Here is a 26,842-nt window from a genome sequence, read left to right as displayed (position 1 = left end):
TTTAATATGAAGCTCATATTTCCTTTAAATGAATGGTTTATTGTTCCAGACGTGGAGGGAAATCCTCCCTCACAGTGCGTCTTTCATTGTTTGCAGCTTTGAAACGGGGATGATGATTCAGCTCCGTCACAGCCGACAGCTCCTACAGTATGAATCACTCCCCGGGTTTCTCGTTTAACAACTTCAAGGTATTTGTCCGTGATAAATGACAAAGCAAGAAAACAATGTTTTGTCTTGTGAGTGAAGTCGCGCCCTGGCACCGCCCTCGTGTCCATCACGCAGGTCACATACCGACTTAATAAAGTTTTGTTTTCCTAATCTGTCACTCAGGTGGGCTACTGTAAGACCAGCGGCCAGGAAACGATGCAGTGTTTTGCTAAAGGGAACCTCAGCAGGATCTCATATGAGGTTTTTTTATTGACAACAGCATCTTTGAGGTGTTTCCCCCAAAAGTTCAAACCCAGATGAAAACATTTTTAAATCAAAAACAAACATAAAATCTAAACAAAGGAGTAAAATATTATACAGAAAGCGAACTGATGGTGTTATATGATACAAAGCCTCTCTGCAGTCGACACACATCTAACAAACAGGCTCATTCACTCCTCTCCGTCATCTCTCACACAAAATAAAGCTACAAACATCCCGGTCGAATGTCTTCATCTTCACCTTCAGCGTTTACATGATTTCTCTTCGGAGAGCTCAGCGGAGCCACCGGGTTCTTCTGAACGGGTCCAGGATCACGAGGAGTTCAATAAAGAAGCACTTTTCCAAATGAAAGGGATCCATGAATCGTGTTTCCATGTTGATTTCCATTCAAAACGTCTCCTGATCAGTTTGGATTTGATGATTTTGGTGTTTGTTTCAGCTGATGTCAACATATCGGCTGACTCATACTTAAATATTGTACCGCACGTTCCAGCCTGAACTGTGTTTTTATCTCTTCAGGCTTCCGTCATGTTTCCAGGCGTGTGTCTGAACCGTGAGGACGGCTGGCGCCTCCTGGTGGTCAGCTGGTGGCTATGCACTCTGCACGGCACTCTGCGGACTCGAGGACTCTGCAACAACAGCACCACAATGAAAGACAACAATACACATTAAACACAATTCACAATACTGAGGACAAATAAAGTGGCGTGAGGACGTGAATCAGCTTCAGTCTGTATGTTCATGTGTTTTCTCGTTACCTGTGTGCAGCGCTGCCGTCTTTATCCGGCTTTCCTCCAGCGTCACGAAGCGGCCGCTCTTCTCTGCAGCCACGTCTCCTGTCCCGACGTCACAGGTCAGCACCATGATGGGACCCCTCCCCCCCTTCAGGTGGACCTGGATGCTGTCCTGCATCCACACACACACACACACACACACACAACCTGAGTCAACCTAATGATTTCATCTCGTCCATCTCCTGAACGTATCAGCTACAGGAGAAAAATCTACATGGACTGAGATCTGTAACATCACAAATGTCCATATTCTAATCCTATAAAAAATCTAAATATTTAATTATTTTGGTCTGATGAATACATTTTCTTGTAAAGTAACAAGAAGTGTCGTTCATCTTTACAAAGTCAATAAAATCCTCATTTTAAATGCTCATTAAGTTTTGAAAAACATAATACATTTTATTCAAAAACACATACAGGATCGTTTGTTTCTCTTCTCTTCTCGATCGATCCTGAAAACGGTCCCGTGTCTGGTTCTTTACCTCTGTGGGTGCAGGAACCTCCAGTTTGGTTTCCTCCGGAGCTTTGACGACGATCACCGTCTGCTCCTGGAAAGCTCTGAGCTGACTGATGTCCTCGTAGGTCAAATAGGCCGACGTGCAGGAAGGTTAAAGACAGTTTACGACAGGTGGTTGCTTGCTTGTCTGCCTTAGTGCATCATGTCACACGTGCCATTAAACACTGTCTAATATTGTTGGGCAACGAAACAAGCTGTAAACACATCGTTGGCATATTATGGATGGAACTCTATTCTAAAGACGTCAGTTAGCATCAGTGCTGCTGCTCCTCTGAGCTCCGGCTGATGTGAAAGGATATGCAGCGTTCTCCAGGTCGTCGGTCATGTCGAAGAGCTGCTGAGCGCAGCTTTTGATGAGGGTGTCCAGCGTGTCCTCCACCAGCTTCAGGTTCTCCAACTCTCTCTGGAACTTCTGCTGGTTCTTCCACAGAAAGCTGGAGATCTCACACCTCCCTCTGGACAGACGACAGTCAGAGAGCAGGTTTACTACAAAGCTTAAACGTTCATTCTTGACCTCCTGCATCTTTTCATCCGTTCACTCACATCCACTTGAACTTGTTGGCCGACTCCTTCTCGATGAGGCTGATTCCTTCCAGGATGTTGGTGATGTCGTAGACTCGTCGCCGGCGAGTCTTCAGGCAAACGGTGGCCTGCCTGAGGTCCAGCGAGCCGTCCGGAGACGCCAGTAACAGTTCCAGGAAACGCTGCGTCAGCACCCCCAGGGACACGTCTGAATACAAGACGACAGCCACAGTTACAGCTGGAAGAATATTTCTTTGTACATCTAAGATACATGTTCATGTCAAAACAGAAACACTCACCCTGTCTGTTGGCTCTCTTGCTCTGGATCATCTCTGTCTTCTGCTGCAGGCTGACGCTGTGGAAAGAAAGAGACGTGAACATATTGTAAATATAATACAGTTAAATGTGGGATTTCCGTCCAGCTCATGTAAAATACAGCAGAGAGGTTGTGTACCTCGTCTTGGCCCCTGAAGTCTTCTTGGAACCTGGATCCTGGAATCGAGAAAGTGAAAACAGAGCAGGTTAAAGCTGCTCTGCTTACATCTAATAGAGATGAACTTCTGACACTCAGTTATGTCCACAGCCTTAATCTCTGGAGTTGCTTAAGTTTATTGTAGTTGGATATTTGAATGAACTGACAGACTTTATATCAATAAATATTAATTAAAGTAGTTCAGAGTTACAGAGAGGACTGACAGGAGAAACTCTGTATCAGCAGATAATCAACATGAAGTGACTTTTATTTGGTTCCAGACAAGAAACCTGACTGGGACCTCCTTTCTGATACGTATGAATAAGAACACAGAGATGTTTGATGATGATGATGATGATAATGATAGAATAACAGTCTCCTGACCTGCTGTGGTGGATCCACTGCAGGGGGTTCTGGTGCAGGAGGCTCCACATAAGCAGGACAATCCTCTTCACCTTCACAAGCATCTTCGTCATTGTCATCACCACCACCACCACCAGTGGCCCACTGATCCTCTTCCTCGGATGACTCTGCCCCCCAAGGGCTAATCATGCCCATGGGCCCGTCCAGGTAGGGGGGCATGATGGGAATGGCGTCACTTTTGACCCCATTGGTGGAGATGTCCTCCGGCAGGAAGTGGTCTTCACAAATTAAATGCTGCTCTGTTGAGTCCTGCTTGTCCGTCTCTCTCAGCGCCGCCAGCCATACCTGAACAGAGAGACTGCGTTACTGTACTCAGCCCCAGTTCATTTATTATTATTATTATTAATAATTTAGAGCGATCAGAAGTTCTGGATAAAATGTCATTTACATGGACTCTTCTCTAACTGTAAACCTGGTAAACACACTTCAGCCTGTGGACAGAAACACTTTCAAAGTTGCACGATTGTTTGTCAGATTTCTGTGTTTTAGCGTTCATGTTGTTTTTGTTTTGGTTGGCTTTGTTGTTTGGATCAAAACTTTAAAAAGACAATAAAACACCGCATTACTGTCACGAGGGACGAGAGACTCGACAGGCTCACACATTTCTGATTTAAGAAAGAGCCAAATATTAGTTCTTACTGTTTGTTTCGAGGTTTAATCGTCAGACAACATTCAGAGTGAAGTGCAGGTGAGGCATCATGAGGCTTTTAATGTTACAACGATTTGAGGCATTGAACACAACCAGAGTAGTAATAATAATAATAATAAAAAACACTGGCTCCCCAACTCACTAACAGCCCCTGCTGGTAACTTACCTCCCATTCAGTTAACTAGCTAACTCTAACATAACTTTAACCAACTCTAACTAGCTTAGCTGTCAAGTGACTGTGATGTTCACGTCTCTTTAAACTGTTTTCAGTAGAAATTAACTGAAACCATCGGCTACCTGGAAATTAGCAAGTCAGTCTAACAAATGATGAAAAGTGATTATTAGTGATGTATTGGTTAGCTAGCGGCCAAAACGTGCCAGTAATGTGAATGGTCTTTAACACAGTTAAGCTAGGTTAGCTAACAGAGTATGCTAGCAGGACGTTAGCCGTCAGGAAGAAGGATAAATAACGTTAGAGCTTCCCGCGTCTTACTTTTGGTTAAACTCATATGTTCGTACCTTGACCCGCGTTGGGTCTTTGGGGAAGTTGAAGAACCTCTTCGGTGGTCGGTTGAAAATCCCCCGTTTAACGTTAACGTTCAGCACGCGGTTCGGACACCCAGAGACAACACACTTCACCATGCTAACCGTCCCCCCGGCACCCAGACCGAACCAGCCCGGGCTAACGGCACATCCGAGCCCCGCTTATAACCGCCGCGTCCAGAAACAACCGCCACGAGAGGACTGTCCCGGTTTTGTTTATGTCCTGTTTCACGGTTGTTGTTTTTTTGTTTTGTTTTGTTTTTTTTTTGACCGGAAGGGGTGTGTTTTTAACCCGGAAATACAACAAAGGAGGGAACTTGAGCAGAGGGCTCGTTGGCGCCAATTCTGCGCCCTCTACCGTCCACATTGAGGTTTGCAGATTTAGCTGTTACTGTTTGGTTTTCGTGGTTATTAAACACGTTAACATATTCATAAATGTAATTATAATCATTTTGACATGAGAATAACTGACTGAAAGACACTGAAATATTTACTCAGGTGCTGTACTTTTAACATGATTTTGAGGTACTTTTACTTGACATACGTTTTTCTATGTGATGCTTCTTTATACTTCTACTTCACTACATCTGGGAGGGAAATGTACATTTTACTCTACTACATCTATGTACATCGTGTTCACCCATTACATTACTTTTTGTTTGTATTAAAATTAAATCTGATAAATTATGTATTGAATATTGTGTCAAACAATGAAAACCAAATGAAAAAAATAGAAAATGTTCTAAAGTTATGATCTGATGGTGTAAACTTCCTCAGATTGTGAAAGAGTTAAACGAGGGAATGTGAAAAATGCACTGTTATAGATTGAGTTACCAACAGTATATATATATATATATATATATATATATATATATATATATATAGACGTGAGAATAAGCTCCCCCCTGAGCAGGTACAACATTAAAATGTTCATGCGTCAGTAGTAATAAAACAATAATATGGTAATGAAAAGGACGATTCTTCATCATTTTCCCTTTGATACTAACCTCAGACCTTCATCAGGTAAAATATCAACAAATCCAATGTCATGTGGGAATACTTCACAGAGGTTAATGATGTCGTATTCCACATTACTGTTATTAACTTTCCTGATCAGCAGCTTTCGATTCAAACCAAGAACAGGTCGTAACCAGTGTTGCAACACAAGATTTATTCAGAGCAAGAGATGCCAACACCAGCATGATAAAAATTGTACAAACTTCACAAGTCAAATTAAAATATCACGTAGCAACTCGTGACCTTAAACATACAGCAAAAGTACCAACAAAACCCATGCCATGTGGTAAGAAAACTGCTGTTGAACGTTTGCGAGTAACAGAGAAGAAGGGGTAAAAGGAGAAAATGAATGTTGTATAAAAACCCCTTTTCAATGCACTGCTGAAAAGAAACTAACATTTTCATAAACTGATGATTTCACAAATATTCATATGGATTTCTTTTGCATTCTAGCATGTCACGTGTTAGTGTTGAGATTCTCTATGTAAATAGTTACAGTTTAGCTTTTACATCTGATATTACAATATCTAGTCTATTGACTGTCTTTAAGTGGCAGAATTGTGCTTTAACTCCCATTTCCTTTGTTATCAGTAAGAATAACTGACTAAATAAAAAGTACAAGCTGTCAGTCTATCTAATGCAGTAGTTTACTGGCAGGAAGCTGCAGACACAAAGCTTTGGACAGAGATGTGAAGTCAGGGAATGAGGCTTTGCAGCAAAAGTCCAAAGAAGAACCATCTTTAAAGGAAAACTCCCCCTGTTAGCAGTTTGGCGTTTGTTTTGCTTTCCTGTAGAAAACTAGAGTGCTAGCGGAGTATAAAAAATATGAAATGTCACGTGTCCGGGGTCAGTCCCTCAGAGCCACCGATTTTGTGTAAGTTGTAGATGGTTAACTCTTGATTTTCCAGTGAAATGTCTTTACATTAGAACATGTGCTGATCTGCTTGTTACAACACTTCACTGGAGATATTGGTTTCATATATTTGGAAAGTTTCCTTCAATTTAAATAGTCACTTCATCCAAATTAGGAAATGAAATATTTTCCCCCTAATGGTATCTAGCCATCTCTGCTGACACAGCGCTACAGCAATCCCTGGCCTCGTGTTACTTTACATGAAAATGACCCCAATGAGTTCCACGCATTGTGGTATGAAGACTTGCAAAACTTTAACTATCAAGTAGTATTTCTCCCCAACTGTAAATTCCCATTTCTGAATTTTATTTGAATGATTTCCTCGACTTACAGTCACAGGATGCTCCTGGATAATGTAACGTAACACAATGTTAAAACGTTGTTTTCCATTTCATTCATGAGAAATCATGTTTTTGAGCACAGTGTCACGGCTGCCTAACTCACCAAGAATTGAACCAGAACTCGAAAGTGAATCAATCTAAGTTGCAGCATTTTAAAAAGCAGAATCTATAGTTTCCACTCCACGTTCTGTGATTGGCTGCGTCTACGCAAAATGCATCATGGGAGTTGCAGTTAACTTCTACCCTCCAGCTTTTATGCACAAAGGCTTTGACTTTTTATCAAAGAATCAGATATTTTCAAACATAGTTGTTCATCTTTTGCATTGATAATTCAACTGGATGTTTCATGTCCATTCATTTTTTACGAAACCCTGGATGCCAGAAATAACTCCTCCCATTTAGCAACTATCTACAGGTTGTATGAAGCTGTCTCTCACGTTTCTCTCATATCGACCAATGCAACGATGGATTTAGGTTTTCAAATTCTCATTTGCAGCATTATGGTTTAGGTGCTTCAAATTGGAGCATTTCCGATGCTACCCCAAAGGTAACACGGAGGTTTGTTAGTGTGGTTCAGCTTCCTGTTTTTGGTTTGTCTTTTAAAATGTATTTGATGCTAAAAAAGAAAAATCTACTGGAGTGGAGGAGGTTAACAATGTCAGGGGACCAGAGGGGGAGTTTCCCTTTAAATAACAAATCAACTCAGTGAAATTTGTTCCCGGTTGCTTTCAAACAGGAATCACCAGCACAAAGTCTCGTCGAAGTCACAGTTTCCACAAACTCGCTGTACAGTTTTTGCTTCATTTACCACATGATAATACTTTGACATACTCCAATAAAGTGCATGCATGATCGACGGTGTTCAGAAAACATATTCCATCAGTACTGTGATTCATCAGACTGAATGTCATCGTAAGGCCGATTCAGATCAAATACTCAGTCGGTAAATTCAGTGCACAGACATCGCGTTGCGACCGCTGGCTCTCGTTTTCATTCATCTTTTCAATAACAATCAAACATAATAAAAAAACAAAAGTGCTGCTTGGTCATCATGTCGTCTGGCATCATGTCCCATTGTGGCTCAGACAATAAGATGCATGATTGGAAAGACGTTTTCTACAGGACGAGTGCAATATACAATGACGGATGGGGACGTTTGACCCTGTAAGTCCAGTGGAGCCGTCAGCCTTTAGAAAGAAAAATCATATCTACAAATCCTTTCGCCTGCCAAGTGCCTCTTAATCGACAATAAAAACATCAAAACATGGAAACAAAGGTGTCCCTGTGCAAAGTCGATCATGACAGAACCAAAGTCCTTTCACCCGCGTCAGATTCCTAAAACATGATTGTAGTAAAAGGTTTATACAAAACGCAATACATTTATAGTTAGTAAAAAGATCTATCAGCTCTTTGCTAGTTTTATTCATAAGAAATTGCATATACCCAAACTTTTTTCATATAGATTGCATCCCATATCTAAAGAAACGATTTAATATTATCATACCAATATTGCTGACACGTTGTCCTATTAGCTAGTCAAGGTTTGATGATCAAAAGAAATTCAGAATGGCAGATTGTCTCCTACATTTTCTGTAGCCGTTGGTCTTTCCGCTTCGCACTTCGCATGAACAAAGAAAAGCGACAGAACAGGACAGTTTGAAACGAAACAACTCCGAAGGGGATGATGGGATTTGCACCAGTAAGTTTCCGTGTCATGATGTTTGAAATCTTCTTGCTTATAGCATCGGTTCTTCTCATAATTTTAGCTAAAGATTTACAGTAATGTTAGTGTCCACACGGTCCACTTTCAAACATTACAAAAATGAATGAATTTCCATCCGTTAAACACCCTCCAGCTTTACAGCTCGTGAGAGCAGCCTTCTGAAAATGATTGCTCTTCACGTTCCCGCTCGCCGCCCTGCTCCCCGTTAAACCCGTGACGCCCAGTTTATCGATGTATGTAAATCACAGTAAAATTAAAAAAATGATTCAAGCTTACAATAAATAAATACATACATATACACTAGAATGTGCATACATTAGCAGCTATAAACAGTACATCACATTATATTAGATCATATGAAAATGTACAAAACGTGAATGTTCGTTTAGAACAGTAATTGTTTTTCAAAGCAAGGCAACAACAATCAAAAGAATAAAAAAAGAGATACCCATGGAGTTGAGAGCATAACAGCAGAAGAAATAAAAGAACTATGGTAGATTACAGCAGCAAAAAACAACCAATTCCCCTCTTTTTGACTTTTTTGTTGTTGTTGTTTTTGCTTTGCATTTGTTATTCTGGCCTCAGTCAGGGCTAGACCTGGATACCCTGAACGGCCTGTTTGATGTTCTCCAGCAGCGCCTTGTTCTCAGGGCTCTGGTACTGGTCCTGGTGAGTGTACATGTCTGTCAATGTACTCACATAAGTGTCAAAGTTCTGTTCATTCATTGGCTCCTGTGAGGGGAAAGAAACCCACGAAGAAACAAACAATCAGAGGAGGAGATGAGGAGATGAGTGAGTGTTTAATCAGTATAGTTTCTGTAAAACATTGTGGGAAAGGTTTGGAAGACAGGCAGCAAGGGAGGAAGGCAACATCATCAGGGTAGCAAGGCTCGGTTACACACACTCACTGAAATACTCCTTTTTTATTACGTCTTAATATTATGATTAATATCTATACTTCAGCCTGTGAAGGTCTACGCGATGCAACTCCAAACCATGCAAAACTCAGGAGAGGGGTGGTTAGCTGGTGGATAGATGGAAGGTTAATGTTTAGCATATGGAGACAAAATCAAGATGTTCAAAACTAATGGGAGGTTAATGGGAAGATGAAAGAAACACAACTGGTAATTACATTTAGCTCAGCCGGAGTTTTAGTGTTTTAAATGTTTGTCAGACGCAGAGCAGCTGTGCTCTTCACAAGTAGTCTTATTGGTTGAGTTCGACCTCAGCAAGCATCAGTGTTTTTAAAACAGATTTTAATTTGTTTCTACTAGAAAGGTGGTGATTTCTGTTTGTTTGGATGAGCACAGTTCATGTGGCGTACCTCAGGGCTCGATTTTAGGCCCAGTTCTTTTTAACCTGCATGTGCTTTTTTTAGTCCAGGATCCCGAGAAATTACGCCTATATTAGACATATCGTCACGATTTATGCCACATCCCTATCACAGACCTGTAAATAATGTTTGCTTTTTTTATTGACCTTAACTTATTAACCTTTCAGTTGCCTAACCCTAACCACGATCTTTCCTCTAACCTTAACCATAGTCTCCCATAGATTGTAGACAGAATTATACACATTTTAATGAAGCTTAATAATCATAATGATCAGTTTTGTTTAACAGGATGTTGCACCCTCTTCTGGAGAAAACGTAAAGACATTTACATCAGATGGTGCTCTGTAACCTGGTGAGAGAGTCCAATAATGGTACTTCTAGATTTTGACCCTGAAAATGGTCAATTTCCTTCACAACGTGGCCTCATGCCACCACTTCTCTCTGCTTTCCTCCTTTAAACAAATGAAACTATTTTTGTTTGTTATTTCATCAGAATTGGAGTTGTTTCACTCTTTGTGTTATAAACCTGTATTTCACTCTTATTTACATAGACATGTATTAAGACTTTCTTTGACACTTAAGTTGCACTGCGATCACCAACTCAACTGAAGTTTAACTCAACCAATCAGATTATTTCTGATGCCCGAGCAGCTCTGCCTCCTGGTTTGTTAACCTAAAACTAGCACAGCTGTGACTATAACATCACATTTCCTGTCGACTGCCAAACTAATTCCTCTAACTGTTGCTTTATCATGTGAATCTCATTTGCATCATAAAGTCAGAGGTCCAAGCCTCAGAGGAGACCTGGACGTCTCCTTTTTAAATTAGTTCAATTATTTCAGTTAACATGAGTGTCTTCCAATTAATTATGATTTCAGCATTTCATGTCTGTTAGAAATAACAGACCAGGGGTCAGTTCCTGACTAAAAGGCATCAAACTACGTCAAATGGTTTTTGTTACAGCCACTATTAAAAACGACTGAGTGACACTCTTGTATACTGCAGTATAAATGGATAGTTGTGATGTGCGGACGCCACAGTGGGCTACAGGAGTTATAGGAAGGGGGGGGATGACAGTGCAGAAGAGAAGGATAATTGGATAAAGGATAAATGGATCTCTTACTCTGGGAGGCATCTGTAAACAGCAGTTATGCTTTACTGGGGCCTCTTTCTGTGGCAGCGGTCTCTACAGGAGAGGGTGTACAGAGAAGTCTATTAGCCCGCTGGACACACGGCGGCGGTCACAAGGCTTCATAAGCTACACCGAGAAAAAACACACAACGTCCGCCTTAGCAAGTCATTTCCCCTCCGGCTGCTCTGTTCACACTGCGGCTGGAAGTCTTTCACTCAGATCTGAAAGTTATCATACCTGAGATAACAACGAGACAAAGGAGAGAATAACGAACAGTGTCATGTCTTGAAAATGGATGTGATGAGTTCACATCGTATTGTTATAGATCTATTTAGCTTGTCTCCCACGAGGCTGCAGTGTGAACAGAGCCTTAGATTCAGTTTGGTATTTCTCGGAAAATTCTACCAATTCGACCGTTTTGAATGCGGAAAAAATTTCATTTGAGGATAAATCGGGCGGTTATCTGAAAGCAATATACTTCTAAAAAATCAAAAGGAGTGAAAGTGAGCAGGGTTTAGAGCTCGTTTCAGGAGGGATGAAGATCAAATTCCTTGTTAAGACGGACACTTTTCTTGCTGTGTGATATGAAGCAATCCCGCACATGAATATAAGGACAGGAAGAGTCCAGTTATCAAGCAACTCGGGTTCACGTACTGCTTAAAGAGAGATTATCCAATTAGCCCCAGTCTTCTTTCTACACTGAGACAACATGACGTCAAAAGTTCACTCAAACTGAAAAAAGACGAGGCCGTTTCTTTATGTGAAACTCTGTGAGGCGTTGTAAAGCACAGACGAAGCACATCATGGACTGCTGGGAAAAAAAGGAGGTGGCGAACAGAAAGAAGCAGATGAAGAAAAACCTGTAGTGTCGCTACAGAAAAGGCTGGAGACGACTTTAACACCTCCCTGGATTCAAATCGTGAGCAGATGTTAGCTTAGTTATCAGTTCAAATCTTTACTGTCCCACAAACACATTTCAACGTTTAAAATCAAGCAAGAAACAGAAATTTAGCACAAATGAAACATCTGACGGAGGCTTCACACTCCCTCAGACACACTGACAAAATGAAAAGAAAGGATTTATTATTTCTAAAGATCTCAATCTTAACAAATCATTTTTGTCTTTCATTTAGTAAAAATGAAAGAATGTTTTCGTCAATGCAAGAGCAAAAAATTTTCAAAATAAGACAATTTGTATGATGATGAAAACAAGTGACTTTGGATTAGAGATGGATCTCAGTCCACTCGCAGTTTTTCCTTTTGTTTTTGTTTTTTTTACTGAATTCATTTTTAAGAACAACAAAAGATTCAAGATGAATTTCCCTCCAGAAAGTCGTAATTTTGCCTTTGCAGGAATCAATAAACGTTCAACCAGTCCCGTCATTATTTACAATAACTAGTTCAGTTTCAGTGCACTTCAGCGTTGAGGAGCTCAGGTCAAACTAAATAAACCCAAATCAAAGCAACTGCATTCAAATACATGAAAGCCTGAAGGACTCCATGTTTGTCTAGTGGAGGAAGGAAGCTGCTACCTGACAGGCTGAAGTCAGGGCAAAGCTAGCGGCAATTACAAGAATTATTCACAAGCTAATTGGGTCAGTACGTTATTGACCAGTTACTTACCAAAACAACACCTGATGTTCTGTTCTTACATTTATATTAACATAAAACAGACAAAGTTTAAGTAAATCTGAGATAATTTGACTGAAATGACGATGAGTCAAGAAACAAGAAAATATTACTTTCCCAGCTTGTCTTTTTTTTTTTTGCTGTAAAGGTTCTACGACTGTAAAAATAAAGTGTGTTCACAAACCCTTGGCCTCAGGCTGGTTTTGTAAAGGGTCGGCGGACTCCTCTCTTACCATGTGTGGAAGCTGGATGTTGGCTAAGCTGTTGATGAGCGACTGGCTGAGGTTGGCCAGCTCGTGCAGCAGCGAGTCGTTCTGCTGCTCGATCACCTTGTTCTCCTCCTCGATGGACTTCAGGTTGGTCTCCATGGTGGTGATCTGCCAAACCGGGAAATCAATTGTCAGCATGTTGCTTGTTTCAGAGGACAGTAAACAGAGATGCATCAAATGTCTCCGGATGGATTCGAACCGGGAACGTTGTTGTTCACGGTCAGCGCTTTAACCCCTACGTTACTTTGAAGGAAACACTCGGAAGATTGAATTCAAGTTGAAGGTAGAGAGTATTTTCATGTTTCCTTTCACGTAACAACCATTTTGGACATTTTTGAGATATTTTGATGGACTTAATTGTGTGTCTTGTCTCAATACTCTGTGCACTCGTTGAACTATTAATCGTTTTTTTAGATGTTTATTACAGGCGGCAGGTTGGATGGTTTTTTCTGCTTTGGAGTCAGAGTGCAGGCATTACTCTTTTCATCCAAAAATAAACAAAATAAACATGATGTTTTTGCACTTTATTTGTCCAGTAAAATACCATAAACTGGTACAAATAATGGCTCATAAAAGTTGTCTGTTGTGGTACTAATTTCATTTCATTTATAACAGAAATACTGTTTTCATTCACTAACTAATTCCATTTGCTTCCACTTTGCCATCTTTTCTATCTCAGTGAAGCTACTGTCAGCGAAACCCGACACTTCTTGCAGTCGTTTCAGATTAAAAGCCTGCCCAGGAAGAGTAGACACTTTGTCCGTGAACGTGAAACATCTGTACAGGAAGTGTTCAATGATAGTAGCTCAACGCCAATCAAAAGAACAACAAAGCTGAAGCGGTTTAGACTAAGCAGTAAATGAAAACAGCATTTCTGTGAGAGAAATGTACCTTGTATTAAAGCTGTCAAGTTTGATTATTGAGTTTTGATGGTTCTCTTCTGTGTAAGAGGTCACATCATCTGTGAATCTTAAATCAGACAGGAAGTCGCCAATTTCTCAATTCTTTAATGGCAGCTGTGAAAAGTTATGGCAACAGAGGGTTCGTTATAAACCCATGATAGTGGAAATACTCAGTTAATGAACATGTTCGGTCTGTTACAGGAGTCTAGTTTATGTTTAGCTCTTTTCCACACAGCATCAATCAACCAATATATTTAATGTATTCATACTAAACTAAACACACTCAGAAACCGTCTTACTTGTGTCCTCAGTTTTATCATGTCTGACTCCACTTGAGTGTTGGACTCGTTCAGATCTTTGATTTCTTCATCCAGCTGTCTGATTTCTTCATCATTTTCGATGCCTGAAACCAAAAAAAAAACGACATTTAATTTGATTCGGATACGTTTTTTTTTCCTTCTGTTTTGGGGTTGGGGGGCCGGGTTTGAGGGCTCTGACCTTTGCTTGCTCTTTGCTTGATTGTCAGCATCTCCACGCTGCTCATCCTGGCCTTCTTCATGGCCGAGGTGGCACGGGGACAACCGGAGAGACTGGAATAAAACACACACACACACTTTGACCAGAGCTTGTCTATCTGCTGGTTGATTTTAACTTTAGAAATGAATGAAAGTAACGGCAGCCTGTAAGGAAAGAAATCAATCTGTGTGGTGTGATTTGCAAAACGATCGTCAGCCCACCTCCGATGGGTCAGGAAGCTCCCACTGACGTGTCCCGAGCCGTCGCAGCCCGGGGTCGGGCAGCTCATGCCGTCCGTCTTGCCAGATTTCCAGACAAACTGCGAGCCGTTGACGTAGCTGTCCTTCTGCCTCTTTGCCGCCAAGGGGCAGCCTGACGCGCTGCGGTGGGAGGCGTACTTCCCCGTCACGTGACCCTGTCCATCACAGCCCGGCACCGGACACCTGAGAGGAAAAACAAACTGCTTTTCCACGTACCAACAACAGCAGATCAAAGTGTCACAAACCAGACCCTGTTAGGACGTTTGATTTTGTCACACGTCACTTATGCTGACAAACTAAACTTCACAAAGAAAAATCTAAACGTTTTCTCAAAGAGAGTTCTGAACGGTCCTTGCTTGCAATGATAACGTAAATTTGACTAAATAATAGTTTGAAGTCTCTGCGAGCTGATCTTTGCTGTCTGGAAGGAAATCAATCTAAAAACTGGTTTGGAAAAAGTTTGACAAAAACTTAGACGTAAATGCAAGTTATTGAGTGTAAAAAGTCTCCACATCTTTGTTCAGGACTTAATTGTATGTCTTGTCTCAATACTCTGTGCACTCATTGAACTATTAATCGTTTTTTAGATGTTTATTACAGGCGGCAGGTTGGATGGTTGACCAGAGATCGAAACGTTTTTTCTGCTTTGGAGTCAGAGTGCAGGCATTACTCTTTTCATCCAAAAATAAACAAAATAAACATGATGTTTTTGCACTTCATTTGTCCAGTAAAATACCATAAACTGGTACAAATAATGGCTCATAAAAGTTGTCTGTTGTGGTACTAATTTCATTTCATTTATAACAGAAATACTGTTTTCATTCACTAACTAATTCCATTTGCTGTCTGGAAGGAAATCAATCTAAAAACTGGTTTGGAAAAAGTTTGACAAAAACTTAGACGTAAATGCAAGTTATTGAGTGTAAAAAGTCTCCACATCTTTGTTCAGGACTGGTTTGATGGAGGGAGGGAGGACTCACAGAGTCACGACTCACCCCCTCACCCACAACCCCCCCACCACCACCGCCAAGGCCTCCAGGCTCCAGCGACAAGCAGGAAAAACACCGCTCACTCTGCAGATGACACCTCCTCAGCTTCCAGACGCTCTGCTCTGCCTCCTGCATCCCAAAACGCCCTTCGCGGTGACATTTGGGCTGATTAGAATGAGCCGAGCGTCGGCGGGCGGCTCCCCAGCCGAGCTCAGGTTAAGCTTAATTATAATTTCACTGTTAATGATGATGGCGGATGGAACAGAGGTGGCAGCAACAGCTGGCTGCAGAGTGACACCGGCTGAACTTTAGATTATTCACAAGGTCGTATTGGCTTAACATTATGGCTCCGCTGCAACGCAAATGTCAAACGCTCACTAGTGCTAACCTTTACTGGACTTGGCCTGCTGGGAGCGGGAGGTGAAGTGGAGGACTGACCACAGCTCTAAAATATTCTTTCCTAAAGTTAGAAAGGTCAGCGTGCACAGCAGCATTTTAACAGCGAGCACGTGGTGAATGTGACTTCACTGTAATGTGGCTGCTGTAAGTTCTATTTACACACTACGACATATGAATCTTGGCTTCATCTGTCTTGTTGATTAATCGATTAGTCAATTAATCATTAAAGTAATTAAAAACAATCACTTGTTCCTAGATTTGTTGTTTTAAACTGAATATCTGTTGGTCGAACAAAACAAGCAATCTGAAGACTTCAGCTCACAGAACTTGTGACGGGTCTTTTTAATCATTTTTAAACATTTTATAGGCAAAAAAAATGAATCAATTAATCCAAAAAATAATGACAACAATCACACTTAGTATACTTATTTTGTTGACTCAATGTGGTCATTTTAAACCTTAAGTTACTGAATTAATTTCAGTGTTTTATTATTAACAACGGGTCTAACTACAGTTCTACGCTCTATGGAGTATTTCAGCGTCTTTCTTTCACATCAGCTTGTTTTACTGCCCCAAAGTAGAGTAGTATCTGTTAATACTGTTTTTAATGAATAAAAACTTTCATTAATATCCTAAAACGTAATTATCGTCTTCCTTCTGTTTGTCCTTGTCCTCACCAAAGACTACTCGGGTTTAACTGTGTTTTATTTTGATGTTGGTCTGAGAAACTTCAGGTTTTGGCTGTGAAACACTGCGACTGGACGTTATGAAGGTACAAAGCTGAGGTGAGGAGGCGAATTAAGTCATTTGAGAGCATAATTTAGTAAATTGCGGGGATGAAATAAGCATATTGACTGCAACAATGACTCATTTGAGGGTAAGATTTCTCATAATCCCCCCTGACACTTTCAAAGCTATGAAAGCCTTACTTGATCGGCTCCTGGTCGTCCTTGTCCTCTTTGCTGTGGAGGATTTTGATGCCGCTCTTCTTGGCTCGTGGACAACCGGACAGACTGTAGGACAGACACATTTAAAAAGACAGGTACAGTTAAGTGCTGTATATGTTCGCTGTAGTTTCACGCGTAGCTGCAGGGGGGTGGTTACTGTACCTCCTGTGGGAGGCGTAGTTTCCAGTGATGTGTCCAGATCCATCGCAGCCGGGGGTCGGACACCTGAGGCACACACACACAAGGGTTAACCAGCATCACAGGAGGTCAGGTCAGGATATTGAATGAGCTCTGCTTTGTAGTTTTGGTTGTGGACCACGGACTTGACCCCTGCTCAGACTCAGGTCTTGTTTAGTGGTCTTGACTGCAGCTCTAAACTATACTGACTTTGTGGACTCACTTGAGCTCTTGTGAGTTGGTCGTCATCATCCCGCGGATGTTCTTGTCGGCCAGCTGGCAGCTCGACAACCTGCGGGAGCAAAAGAGACAAACTGAACGCCAACATTTGAAATTGAATAAAAAAAGTTATTTAACAATAGAACGCATGAGAAACTGTCCTGGAAGACATGCAGCACATGAATACATACGTATAAACACAAGCCAAAACAAAAACAAACTAATCTAGAAGCAGACCTGGAGGCAGGAAAGAAACAATTAACAACTTTGCAAATTTAAAAACATGAAACAGTAGCCAGAGGTCCAAAAGAACTGTACGTCTTTTTCATTTTGTATTTAAGGCAGAAAGCTTTCCTTTTAAACTTTTGTTAAAGTTAAAGGAGAGTTCACATTATTCCAAAGTGATCTTAGTTCAATACTCACTTGCTCATATAAACACTGAAGCACTGTGTTAATCAGGTTAGAGGTATGAGCGGGTCTTACGTGATGAGCTCCTTCTTGCTCTCCTTGCAGGGCGGGTACTTGTGGTGTTTGGGGCTGGGCATGGTGACCTCGGCCGGGTAGCGCTGCTCGTCCAGCAGCTCCTGGAAGGGGTCCAGCTCGTCGCTCTGGTGTAGGGACGAGAAATAGGCCGACTACAACATGTCACTACGGGCTCCGTGTTAACGTCCTTACACACAGTACATCTCTACAACACCATGTTTAGAGACACAGAGGATAACTCGGGTTTATCCACTTTGTTATTTAATGTGTGTTTTTCTCATTTTTTTTTTGTTTTGGAAGATGTTTCATTCGCAAGACAGAAATTTTACAGTTTTTTAAAAAAGTAGTTAGATAATTTTATCCTCTGTGGGACGACTAATAATTCATTTTCCCTTAACCCCTAATGGGACATATGAGCGTTCATTCTATCCCGTGTCTCAGCATGCAGTTTAGTGGTACTTTAAGCCGTTCGGTACGTTTAAACACAATGTCTGAGTGTTTTTTTTATGTATGTGATGCTTTTTTATTTCATTAATCAAAATTCAAGTTTATTATTCATCTACCTGCTTTTAACCTATTTGAATAAAACTGTTTTAATTTTACAATGATGATGATGACCTTATGAAATGTGAAGAAATAGCCTTTTGACTAACTCAAGAGCATTTACAGTCATGTTTAAATAAACCGATAAGTACGTAAATACATAAATAAAGCAGGTTGACTATCAGAAAACTTTTACAAGTCACTCAAACACAAGAAACTTCCTTCTGTTGCTAAACTTCAGCAGAATGACCGACCTTTTTAACCAGTTATTATTCTGTGCTTTCATTCAGTGGATGTGACAAATACTGTAACCACCAACATGAAAGTCAGGATATCCAGAACTCGTTGTTGTTTCATTCCCACGTAGCATCTGTAAAATCACCTGGAGGTGAGAATGCACTTATTTCCTCCCGCCTGTCTGTTCTGTATAATTTGATCATTCCGACACGTGTTAATGCTTCAGTGAAATATATCAGCACCAGTTAACCAGTTCACACTCCTTCTGCACCAGTTGGACTCAGTGAACAAGAGCTTTTGTGGCTGCGAGTGCTGCAGTCTGCTCTGCAGTCCACACCTCACACCTCAGTCGGGAGCAGAAATCGTTCGGGACTGTCTGGAGAAAATCCCATCAGCCGGCGAGCTCCAGGCTCCGGCCTCCTCTGCAATGTCGTGCTTCATTAACAAACGCAATTACTCTCCTGATTAAAACCTTTCACTTCAGCGCCCTAAATCCAACGAGGCAAATGTAGCAATTTGCTGCATGGATTGCTCTGTGTGATATCAGATCTGTGAGGATTTAAAGCGTGCAGATGATCTATCATGTTTTACTTATGTATTAGCGGTGTAATTCAGCATTTTAATGCACCGTGCTCGAGCTCCTGAAGCGTTCATTCAGAGGGCTGCTGGGTCGGAGCGGACGCAGTGCCACTTTAGACCACATGAGAGCGCACTGAGCCTGCTGGAGAGACGAGGAAAAATCCTTATACTCCAGTGGACCCCCTTCTGTACCGTGTCCCATATTGCAGATTGTGCAATATTTTGTTTGAATATGTATATGTATAATTCAGAGCAAGGTACATTTTAGTCCACTGTTAGCACTATTAGCAGCACAAAACTAAAGCATTGATTTAGTTTTCAATCATTTTTTATGCATCTTCATTGTCTGCACTAAATTCAAAGTTATTCAAAACTTATTAAAATGAGAGCAGAATATAATATAAAATGTCAGGTTTCTAACAGAATTAACGATGAGGCAGATGTAAAGTGAGTCCCTGGTTGTGTCTGGAAGCGTAAATGTATAGAGTAGCGTCCCCGGCACGTACACTGCTCTGAGCTAACAATATCACAATCAAAGCGTCACATTTGATGTGAAAATTGCCGCTGTGTGACTCTACAGCTGCCAGTGATGACGCAAATGAAGGGGACGGATAAGTGTCTCACATCTCAATTTACTGCTCACTGTAAAGCGTAAAGGGAGTAGTGAAGGAGTGAACGAGGGAGGGATTTGGGACACAGCTCTGAGCACACATGTGATCACTTTGCTGTAAATAATAAGAGAGTGAAGATGTGTCTTCTTCTTCTGTTTCACTCCAACAGTAAGTTGTTGTTTTTTTAAAGCATTCTTAAGTGTAATTGTCAGAAGTTTGATAAATACGGGTCCTGATCTGAGTAGGATCAGATTCATGCTGCCTGATTGTCACATTTTCTTCTTTCTTTATCAAAGTTTGAGAACAAAGTGAACTCCTCTCTCTCACAGCACCCATCTTTGTCTCCGGCCTTTCCTCATTATTAGGCTGTTTGCAGTGCTGATGTATTTCTGTTTAGTGGCTCCAGGGTGAGGAATAACAACTAAAACTGAGCAGTGATGTGCAACTTTGGCAAGCACCGTCGTTCTGTGCAGATTTCATGCCTTTGGTTGGTGAAGGTGTTCGTACACACATACTGGACATTTCCAAACTCACAAAATTCCCTCTTATGTATGTAAATTGATGCAAAAATTATGCGTAGCAGCAACCAGTAGTACGCCCTCACAAAATAAGTCCACAACTTCTCTATGGTGCTTTTCTGCTATGCATCAGGGGACAAGCATCCCTTTAAACAGCTTATAAAGCGTAATCATCTCTTAATCTATGTGCACACCCTATAATATAAACCCTGGGTTCCTTAAATCTCTCAATTTCATGCTTCAAATTATCCTTGCTTGGCATGATTAGGGGACGGACTCCCTAAATATTATATTAGGTGGTTAAAGCCTTTAATCGTAACTGTAAGGGCAGAGCAACATTTACAGCTGCGGTTTGGTCTAAAAATGATCCCGTTTTTATGTTTTCAAGGCACTTATTCAACGTAGATGTTCCATTAATCTTCAAATGAAAACTTTAAGGTGGTTTAAAGGTTTAGAGTTAAGTGATTCTGTGAGACAGTTTGAACTGAACCTGGTCTAGAAATGACCTCAAGAATCCATTAATGTGTGTCCGTGTAAATAAGTCCATTCATCAGGTACTTTGGATATAAACTCACTGACGGATCTGCAGTCTTTGACGATGATGATGATGATGATATCAGCTGCAGCACTAACCACTAAAGTAAACTCTAAACTTCATCTATAAATTATAAACTCTATAAAGTCTATAAACTCCCCTGACCTCTCATGTACCTGCTGGTAAAGTATAAATACTTTTACAGTATCTGTGTAAAACAGCAGTGGAGGAAGAATTCATTTACTTAGTTTACTGGTTTCATTTACGACAAAACATCATATTTTATGAGCTCCTCATATGTTTTGTGTGCAAAAATATTTATATATATATAATATATATATATATATTATATATATATAAGAAAATATTAAAAAAAATAATTGTAGTGTTTTTGTGAAAAATGGGAAATTTGTCAACAAGCAGGCAAACATTTCAACACATACGACAAAGAAAAGTTTCCAATAATTAATGGACATTGAATGAATATTCACTTGGGTTTAAATGGAGGATTTCTTTCAAGGAAATCAGCAACTGCTTTTAACACAACTAACTAAACAAAGTAAATGAACAGTCTGTATAATAAGCAACAAAACACATGGTTAGGAATAATTATTAGGAAATTAGGAAATTAATGACCTGTAAAATAAAGTGTTACTCCTCAATCTAAAAGTCAAAACTGCAAATTAAAGTCTAAGTTACAAACTTTTTACAAAGTTTTTAAATGTATTTAACTGTAAACTCTGCTGATCACTGTGAGCTGTGTAAATAGCAACGTTGCAGTCTAGCAGTTAATCTGCTCAGAGTAACATCCAAACCAGTGGCAGTAACTCTGTTAGGTCTGTGGTGGACCTTTAATGTACACGCAGACCTTCCCGTTACCTCTTTGTGGTCCTGCTCGTCTCCCAGCCGTTTGATCTTGGTGTAGTCGACGGGCAGGTCCCAGCAGTCGGTATCGCTCAGCTGGTAGCAGCGGCTGCTGAGCAGAGCCTGCCGCTGGGGCGACATCGGCTGCAGGGGGGTTAACACCGTCCCGCTGCCCTCCGGACCGCCGGGCTGACCGGCTACATCCATAGCACCGCTGTCGTCCAGGTCGCCAACCGGACTCTGATGGAGACAGGCGGGGAAAGATCTGATGATCACTGGTGAGCGGTAAACATATAAAAGATGGTTGTGACAATTCTTTAATAACCAAAATTAAAGGGGTTCTGTGATTTGGCGTTGCACTTTCATGAAGTTGGGGGACTCACAAGCCACAGATTAAATATAAAATGGTCAAAATGAAAGCAGCAGAGGCCGAGACATCCAGAGTATCGTTTTCTCTTACAATTAAGTTTGGCTTTTACAACCTGTCTGACTTTTCCTAGCTCTCAAAAAGTATCTTGGTGGGTACAATGTTATTATTCCTGATAGAAAAGAAGGTAAAAACTACAAAAATAAGACTGTTAATAAGTGGAAATAAACCTAAATCATCCAATAAAGACCTTCACCAGGTCCTTTTCTTATACACAGCATATCCTACATATCTTACATATATATATGTATAACGTTCTGATAATCATTGTAATGTTTATCTTCTCCACTCCTGCCTCTGAGTGTGAATGTGCGTGCTGTGTTTGTGCACGCCGCCTCAGACTACCTGTGTCAGCAGGTCCTGGGGTTTCCCTCCCAGAGCGTGCGGGAGCTCCCTGCACCTCGTCGACAGGTTCAGGATGGCCGTGGCCGCCATGTGGGCCGCCTCCATGTCATGGGTGTAGTCGAAGCTGCTCTTACTGCAGGTGCTGCTGGCGCTGCTTCCTCCTCCTCCTCCTCCTCCTCCTCCACCTCCTCCTCCTCCCCCACCTCCTCCACCACCACCTCCTCCTCCACAGCTCAGGCTGCTGCTGCTGCTGGGAGCGTAGCTGCTGGTCGTACTGCTGGCCGGGCTCGACGTCTTACAGTAGCGCTTAGCTGTGGACACACATATGCTTGATTTGTTAGATTGAAGCTGGCGTTCGGCCAAACTTTTCAGCAGATGGATTGTTACTGATGATCTAAAAGGACAAACAGAAGTTGCTGCTTTTAAAATATGCAAAAACTAGACACACTGATGAAGGAAGAGAGAGAGAGAGATATATATAAACTGAACTGCTGTTGGTATTCTGTATCAATGAATTAATCCTACTACAAGTATTGTCTGCAAAGCCTGATATATCTTCTTCCTCTGAACCATAGAGCTCCACTGTGGTCCAAAGACTGTTAAAAACACTTCAACGAGCCACTGCTGCACTGGGTGACTGTAGAATATTTTGACTCAGTCCCACATACACAGTCCTGCTGCCCCAAATACTCACTAGAGCACCAAATGAGGATTAATCCGCCACTGAAAATAGTCCCCAACAAATGCACTATTTCCTCCTGCTTAAGTGGCATTTGCTAAAAAAAAAACTACAGTGAAATTCTGGACTATATATTGAAACTCAAACACATGTGAAGATGTATGTCTTCAGTAGGAGCTAATGGGCTCGGGACTGACAGCCACTGACAGGAAGTCGGAAAGTATTAAGAGACGGACTAACACATTGTTGGATTTGGTCGTTTCACAAAACACCAGAGAACACAGAGAGTCTGAGGAAAAATGAGACAGACAGAGGTGAAAAGAGAGGCGGCAGCAGGGACGAGGAAAAAGGGAGAAAGACATAGCGATTTTATGCTGGTGTGCTGGTGAATCGGGGCTCAGCAGGCTGGAGTGATGCTGATGGAGGGAAGGATGTTAGAAAGGAGGGAGGGAGTCGTGACGGAGGGGAGCGCAGACACCTCGTCTAAAAACCTCCCTCTTGCCTGCATCTCACTAATGGCTCCCAGCCAAAGAAGCAGGGCTCGCCTCCATTATCTCTCTCCTATTCCACAATCCCTCCATCTGCACCTCCTCCCTCCCTCCTTCCATCCATCCCTCCATCCACTGCTCAGATGGAGCAGAGGAGCTCAGAGCAGGCAGGCTCTTAGCTTGGCATTTCCATAACTCTGCTCTGCTTTCACTCTAGCCATGTGGAGAGGCGGAAAACACCGGCGCTTTCAATGCTCTAACAAAGAGAACACACTGAGTGCTGAGCATGTGTGTGTGTGTGTGTGTGTGTGTGTGTGTTGTCAAGCTTTTATCGTCAAGTACAAAATGTTCTCCCTCGAATGAGAAAATGAATAGAAATCCCCCATAGTGGGATCATTGTGCAGGTTTTATTCCCTTCAAAAAGACAAAGGACTGACAGTAAAAAACAGTAAGAACAATTTACAATGGAAACATCATGAATTCAAAATAAATCTTTTCTTCCACATTTAGCAGAGGTGGAGAATTTGGCATATCAATAAACAGGAAAATGGGATTTAGACTGAATTTAACAGAAGATACGATAATCCATCATTAATCCCACAGCGGGGACATTTGCAGTGTTACAGCAGCAGAGGGGATAGCGCAAAAACAAGATATAATAAATAATAAATAAATGAGTAAACGGACTCAACGGTTGAATTTACATCATCGCACATAGGATGTTTTGATATTGTACAGTTTAGTACGCATTGATATTGCACATGAGTGAATTGTCAGTTGTGGTGAGTTTGGTTTACAGATAAAAAATGACAATTCAGACGCTATCAGCGCACTTTTCATATAGAGCAGGTCTAGTCTGGTACTCTATAATATCATCATCTGCTTCCTCTTGTTACTTCTTGTTATTCCTCTTCTAACTTGTTTAAATATTTCAGTATTGTACTGTAGATGCAGCATCTGTGTACTGCTGCCACCCACTGTGACATATTTCCTTGTGTTAGGAAACCAAAAAAGTAAAAACAAATAAGCAAAACGAGTGTAAACGAGAGCACCACACCTCCTTTAAACAAAGGAGACAAACAAATGACAAATGACAGTGACATAATCTTACTGTGAGACTGAAGATTTAGGATTCTCATCAGCTTGTTGATGTGCGTTCATTTTTCTTACCATCGTATCCCTTCGGGGAGGTGTCTCGTCCGTGGTGGGACTTGGTTGTCGGGCCTCTCTTTCCGTAGCCGCCGTGCTGGCCGTCGTAGCCGGTGTAGTCGTAGCTGGTCTTGGAGTATTTTTCCAGCTCCTTGGCCAGGTTAGACCGCGGTGTGCTGGTGGGAACGTTGTTTTTGTAGCCATACTGAGGGATCTCCAGCTGCTTGACGAAACACATCGGCCTGAAAGACAACCAGAGCCAAAGAGGCTGAGAGGGTTAGTATGCAAGGAATTCACTGTACCATTCAGCATCCCTGATTTAAGTTATAGGTGTAAATATCGTCCACGTTTCTCAAAGCCAAGATGACAATGAACAAGTTAAATTAAACACTGTGTTCACAGTGTATGCTGGAAATTTGACTGCACCATTCAGCATCCCTTATCAATAATTAGAGGTTTACCTGCATGACAAAACAGACTGGTTCAGGAGGGGAATGCTTGCATGCTGCTCATTTTATGTGATATATGTAAATGTAATCAACACATAGTTCCTAATCTTAGGAAATTACCAACAAGAACATGTGTGTTACTACACCATTTGGCATCCTTGATTTAAGAGACCAACAATTGTTGTCTGAAAACATTTCCAAAAGCCCCTTTGAGGCTGGACTGTTACTGCACTATTGTGCTTCCCCAGTTAATTAAAGTTTGTATGATCTGCAGCTGCTTCCCACCAACACAAGTGTGGGGATTTCAGAATCAGAGTCAGAATCAGAAACTGTTTATTGCCAAGTAACATACATTACAAGGAATTTGCCGTGGTCTGAAGGTGCTATTGTTTCGATAACAAATAAGTAGAATATAAAAGGTAAAATAAGAATAAAAATAAAAATAAGATAAATAACAAACAGTGCAGTGACCAGAATAAAGTGTCCAGATAAAGTGTCCAGTAGGGGGTGGGTGCGTTAATGTAACGCAGTGGGGACAGGGGTGATGTACGTTAATATAACGTATAACTTGTGTTTGTGTTCTGGGGGGGGGTCAGTGTGAGTTTGTCAGGTCACTGTACCATTCAGCATCCCTGACTTGACATACATATAATTTACAGCTGTTACCCATACATAATGGCTTGGCCCAAAAAAGACTGGGTTCATCGCACCATTTGGCATCAGTGATTTAAGAGACACATAAAAATTGAATTTTAAAACATTTGGCAAAGCTGGACTGTTTTGAGAGGCAAGGCTGGACTGTTTCCCAGCTCATTAAGGGTTCAAATGATCTGCAGCTGCAAGGGTGGGAATTTCACTGCACCATTCCGCATCCCTGATTTAAGAAAAAAATGGTAACGTAAACTACAGCTGTTTCTAAATCCTAAAATGGCAATGAACAAGACGAGGTAGGCTTTGTGTTTCTAGTATATGTTTAGATTTGAATGCACCATTCAGCATCCCTCATTAATATACGGCAATTAGAGGCTGCACTGCATGACAATATACATGATTATTATCAAAACAATTAAATCATTTTAATGTTAGTCTGATTGTAATTCAGAGTGGGCGGTACCTGAGGACACGGTCTGACGTCTGATTGGTCTTACTGCCGCTGTCAGTCGAGTGGCTCTTCTCGTGGACCTTCGCCATCTTCTCTGCGGCAGCGATGGGACAGCCGGACAGACTGGAGGAGGAGGGAGGGGAGACAGCGCACGGCCTGGTTACGTACTGTACTGCGCACACACACACACACACACACACACATGCACGCACACACACACACACACAGCATCTGGCTCTGAATGAAGAGAGGTTCAGCTGTCAGTAACAGCAGCTCAGAATGAATTATGGATTTTAAATGGCCTACTTTCTGATGACTGCATCACTGGTTTACTGACTGACAGTTTGTGACTGATGCACTGACCGACTGGTTTACAAACTCAAGGTTTGACTGGTTTACTGACTGACTGGTTTACAGCTGTTGGTTTAGCTACTGAAGCTCATGTTGTCCCCCAGACAGGCAGATTCATACAGTTTGTCCTGTCTGTATGCAGCTGGCATCCAGTCAGCATCTAAATAAAGTTGGTGTTGATTGGACGGACATGGTGGCTGACATGGAATTTCTGGTGTGAATTCGGGGTACAGGAAAAGCTGATTGGCTGAAACTAAAACTTCCTGCCTCCCCCTCTGCGTGTCACCCCGGGCAATTCCTAATCACTTCATACACAGAAGGAATGAAATATTGTTATTGCCAGCACACATACAGTACACACACATTT

At 41.5% G+C, this 26,842-nt stretch overlaps 2 protein-coding genes across 2 annotated transcripts in view; both read right to left on the bottom strand.

The window, feature by feature from the left end:
* Positions 1 to 28: 28 nt before the first annotated feature.
* e2f6 (E2F transcription factor 6) lies at positions 29 to 4,608 on the bottom strand. The gene is made up of 9 exons (XM_070925352.1): positions 4,326 to 4,608; positions 3,119 to 3,442; positions 2,717 to 2,754; positions 2,562 to 2,617; positions 2,284 to 2,470; positions 2,040 to 2,195; positions 1,706 to 1,820; positions 1,188 to 1,335; positions 29 to 1,058 (listed from the first exon to the last, which is right to left on the bottom strand). Exons 1-9 carry the CDS (start codon positions 4,446 to 4,448, stop codon positions 1,021 to 1,023), a joined length of 1,185 nt encoding a protein of 394 aa, XP_070781453.1. The 5' UTR covers positions 4,449 to 4,608; the 3' UTR covers positions 29 to 1,020.
* A 4,326-nt stretch (positions 4,609 to 8,934) lies between these two features.
* myt1la (myelin transcription factor 1-like, a) overlaps positions 8,935 to 26,842 on the bottom strand; it is a 40,941-nt gene continuing 23,033 nt past the window's right edge. Inside the window, exons 11-24 of the mRNA XM_070925351.1 lie at positions 26,137 to 26,247; positions 24,595 to 24,815; positions 22,476 to 22,568; positions 22,255 to 22,415; positions 21,490 to 21,725; positions 17,599 to 17,721; positions 17,120 to 17,188; positions 16,882 to 16,944; positions 16,702 to 16,785; positions 14,346 to 14,567; positions 14,107 to 14,198; positions 13,908 to 14,011; positions 12,671 to 12,814; positions 8,935 to 9,075 (exon numbers count right to left, since the gene is read on the bottom strand). Coding sequence (XP_070781452.1) covers positions 8,935 to 9,075; positions 12,671 to 12,814; positions 13,908 to 14,011; positions 14,107 to 14,198; positions 14,346 to 14,567; positions 16,702 to 16,785; positions 16,882 to 16,944; positions 17,120 to 17,188; positions 17,599 to 17,721; positions 21,490 to 21,725; positions 22,255 to 22,415; positions 22,476 to 22,568; positions 24,595 to 24,815; positions 26,137 to 26,247 — 1,864 coding nt within the window. The remainder of the gene's footprint in view (positions 9,076 to 12,670; positions 12,815 to 13,907; positions 14,012 to 14,106; positions 14,199 to 14,345; positions 14,568 to 16,701; positions 16,786 to 16,881; positions 16,945 to 17,119; positions 17,189 to 17,598; positions 17,722 to 21,489; positions 21,726 to 22,254; positions 22,416 to 22,475; positions 22,569 to 24,594; positions 24,816 to 26,136; positions 26,248 to 26,842) is intronic.

This window comes from Enoplosus armatus, chromosome 19, assembly GCF_043641665.1.
Source record: "Enoplosus armatus isolate fEnoArm2 chromosome 19, fEnoArm2.hap1, whole genome shotgun sequence".
Lineage (NCBI taxonomy): Eukaryota > Metazoa > Chordata > Actinopteri > Centrarchiformes > Enoplosidae > Enoplosus > Enoplosus armatus.
This window is presented reverse-complemented; position numbering and strand designations above follow the sequence as displayed.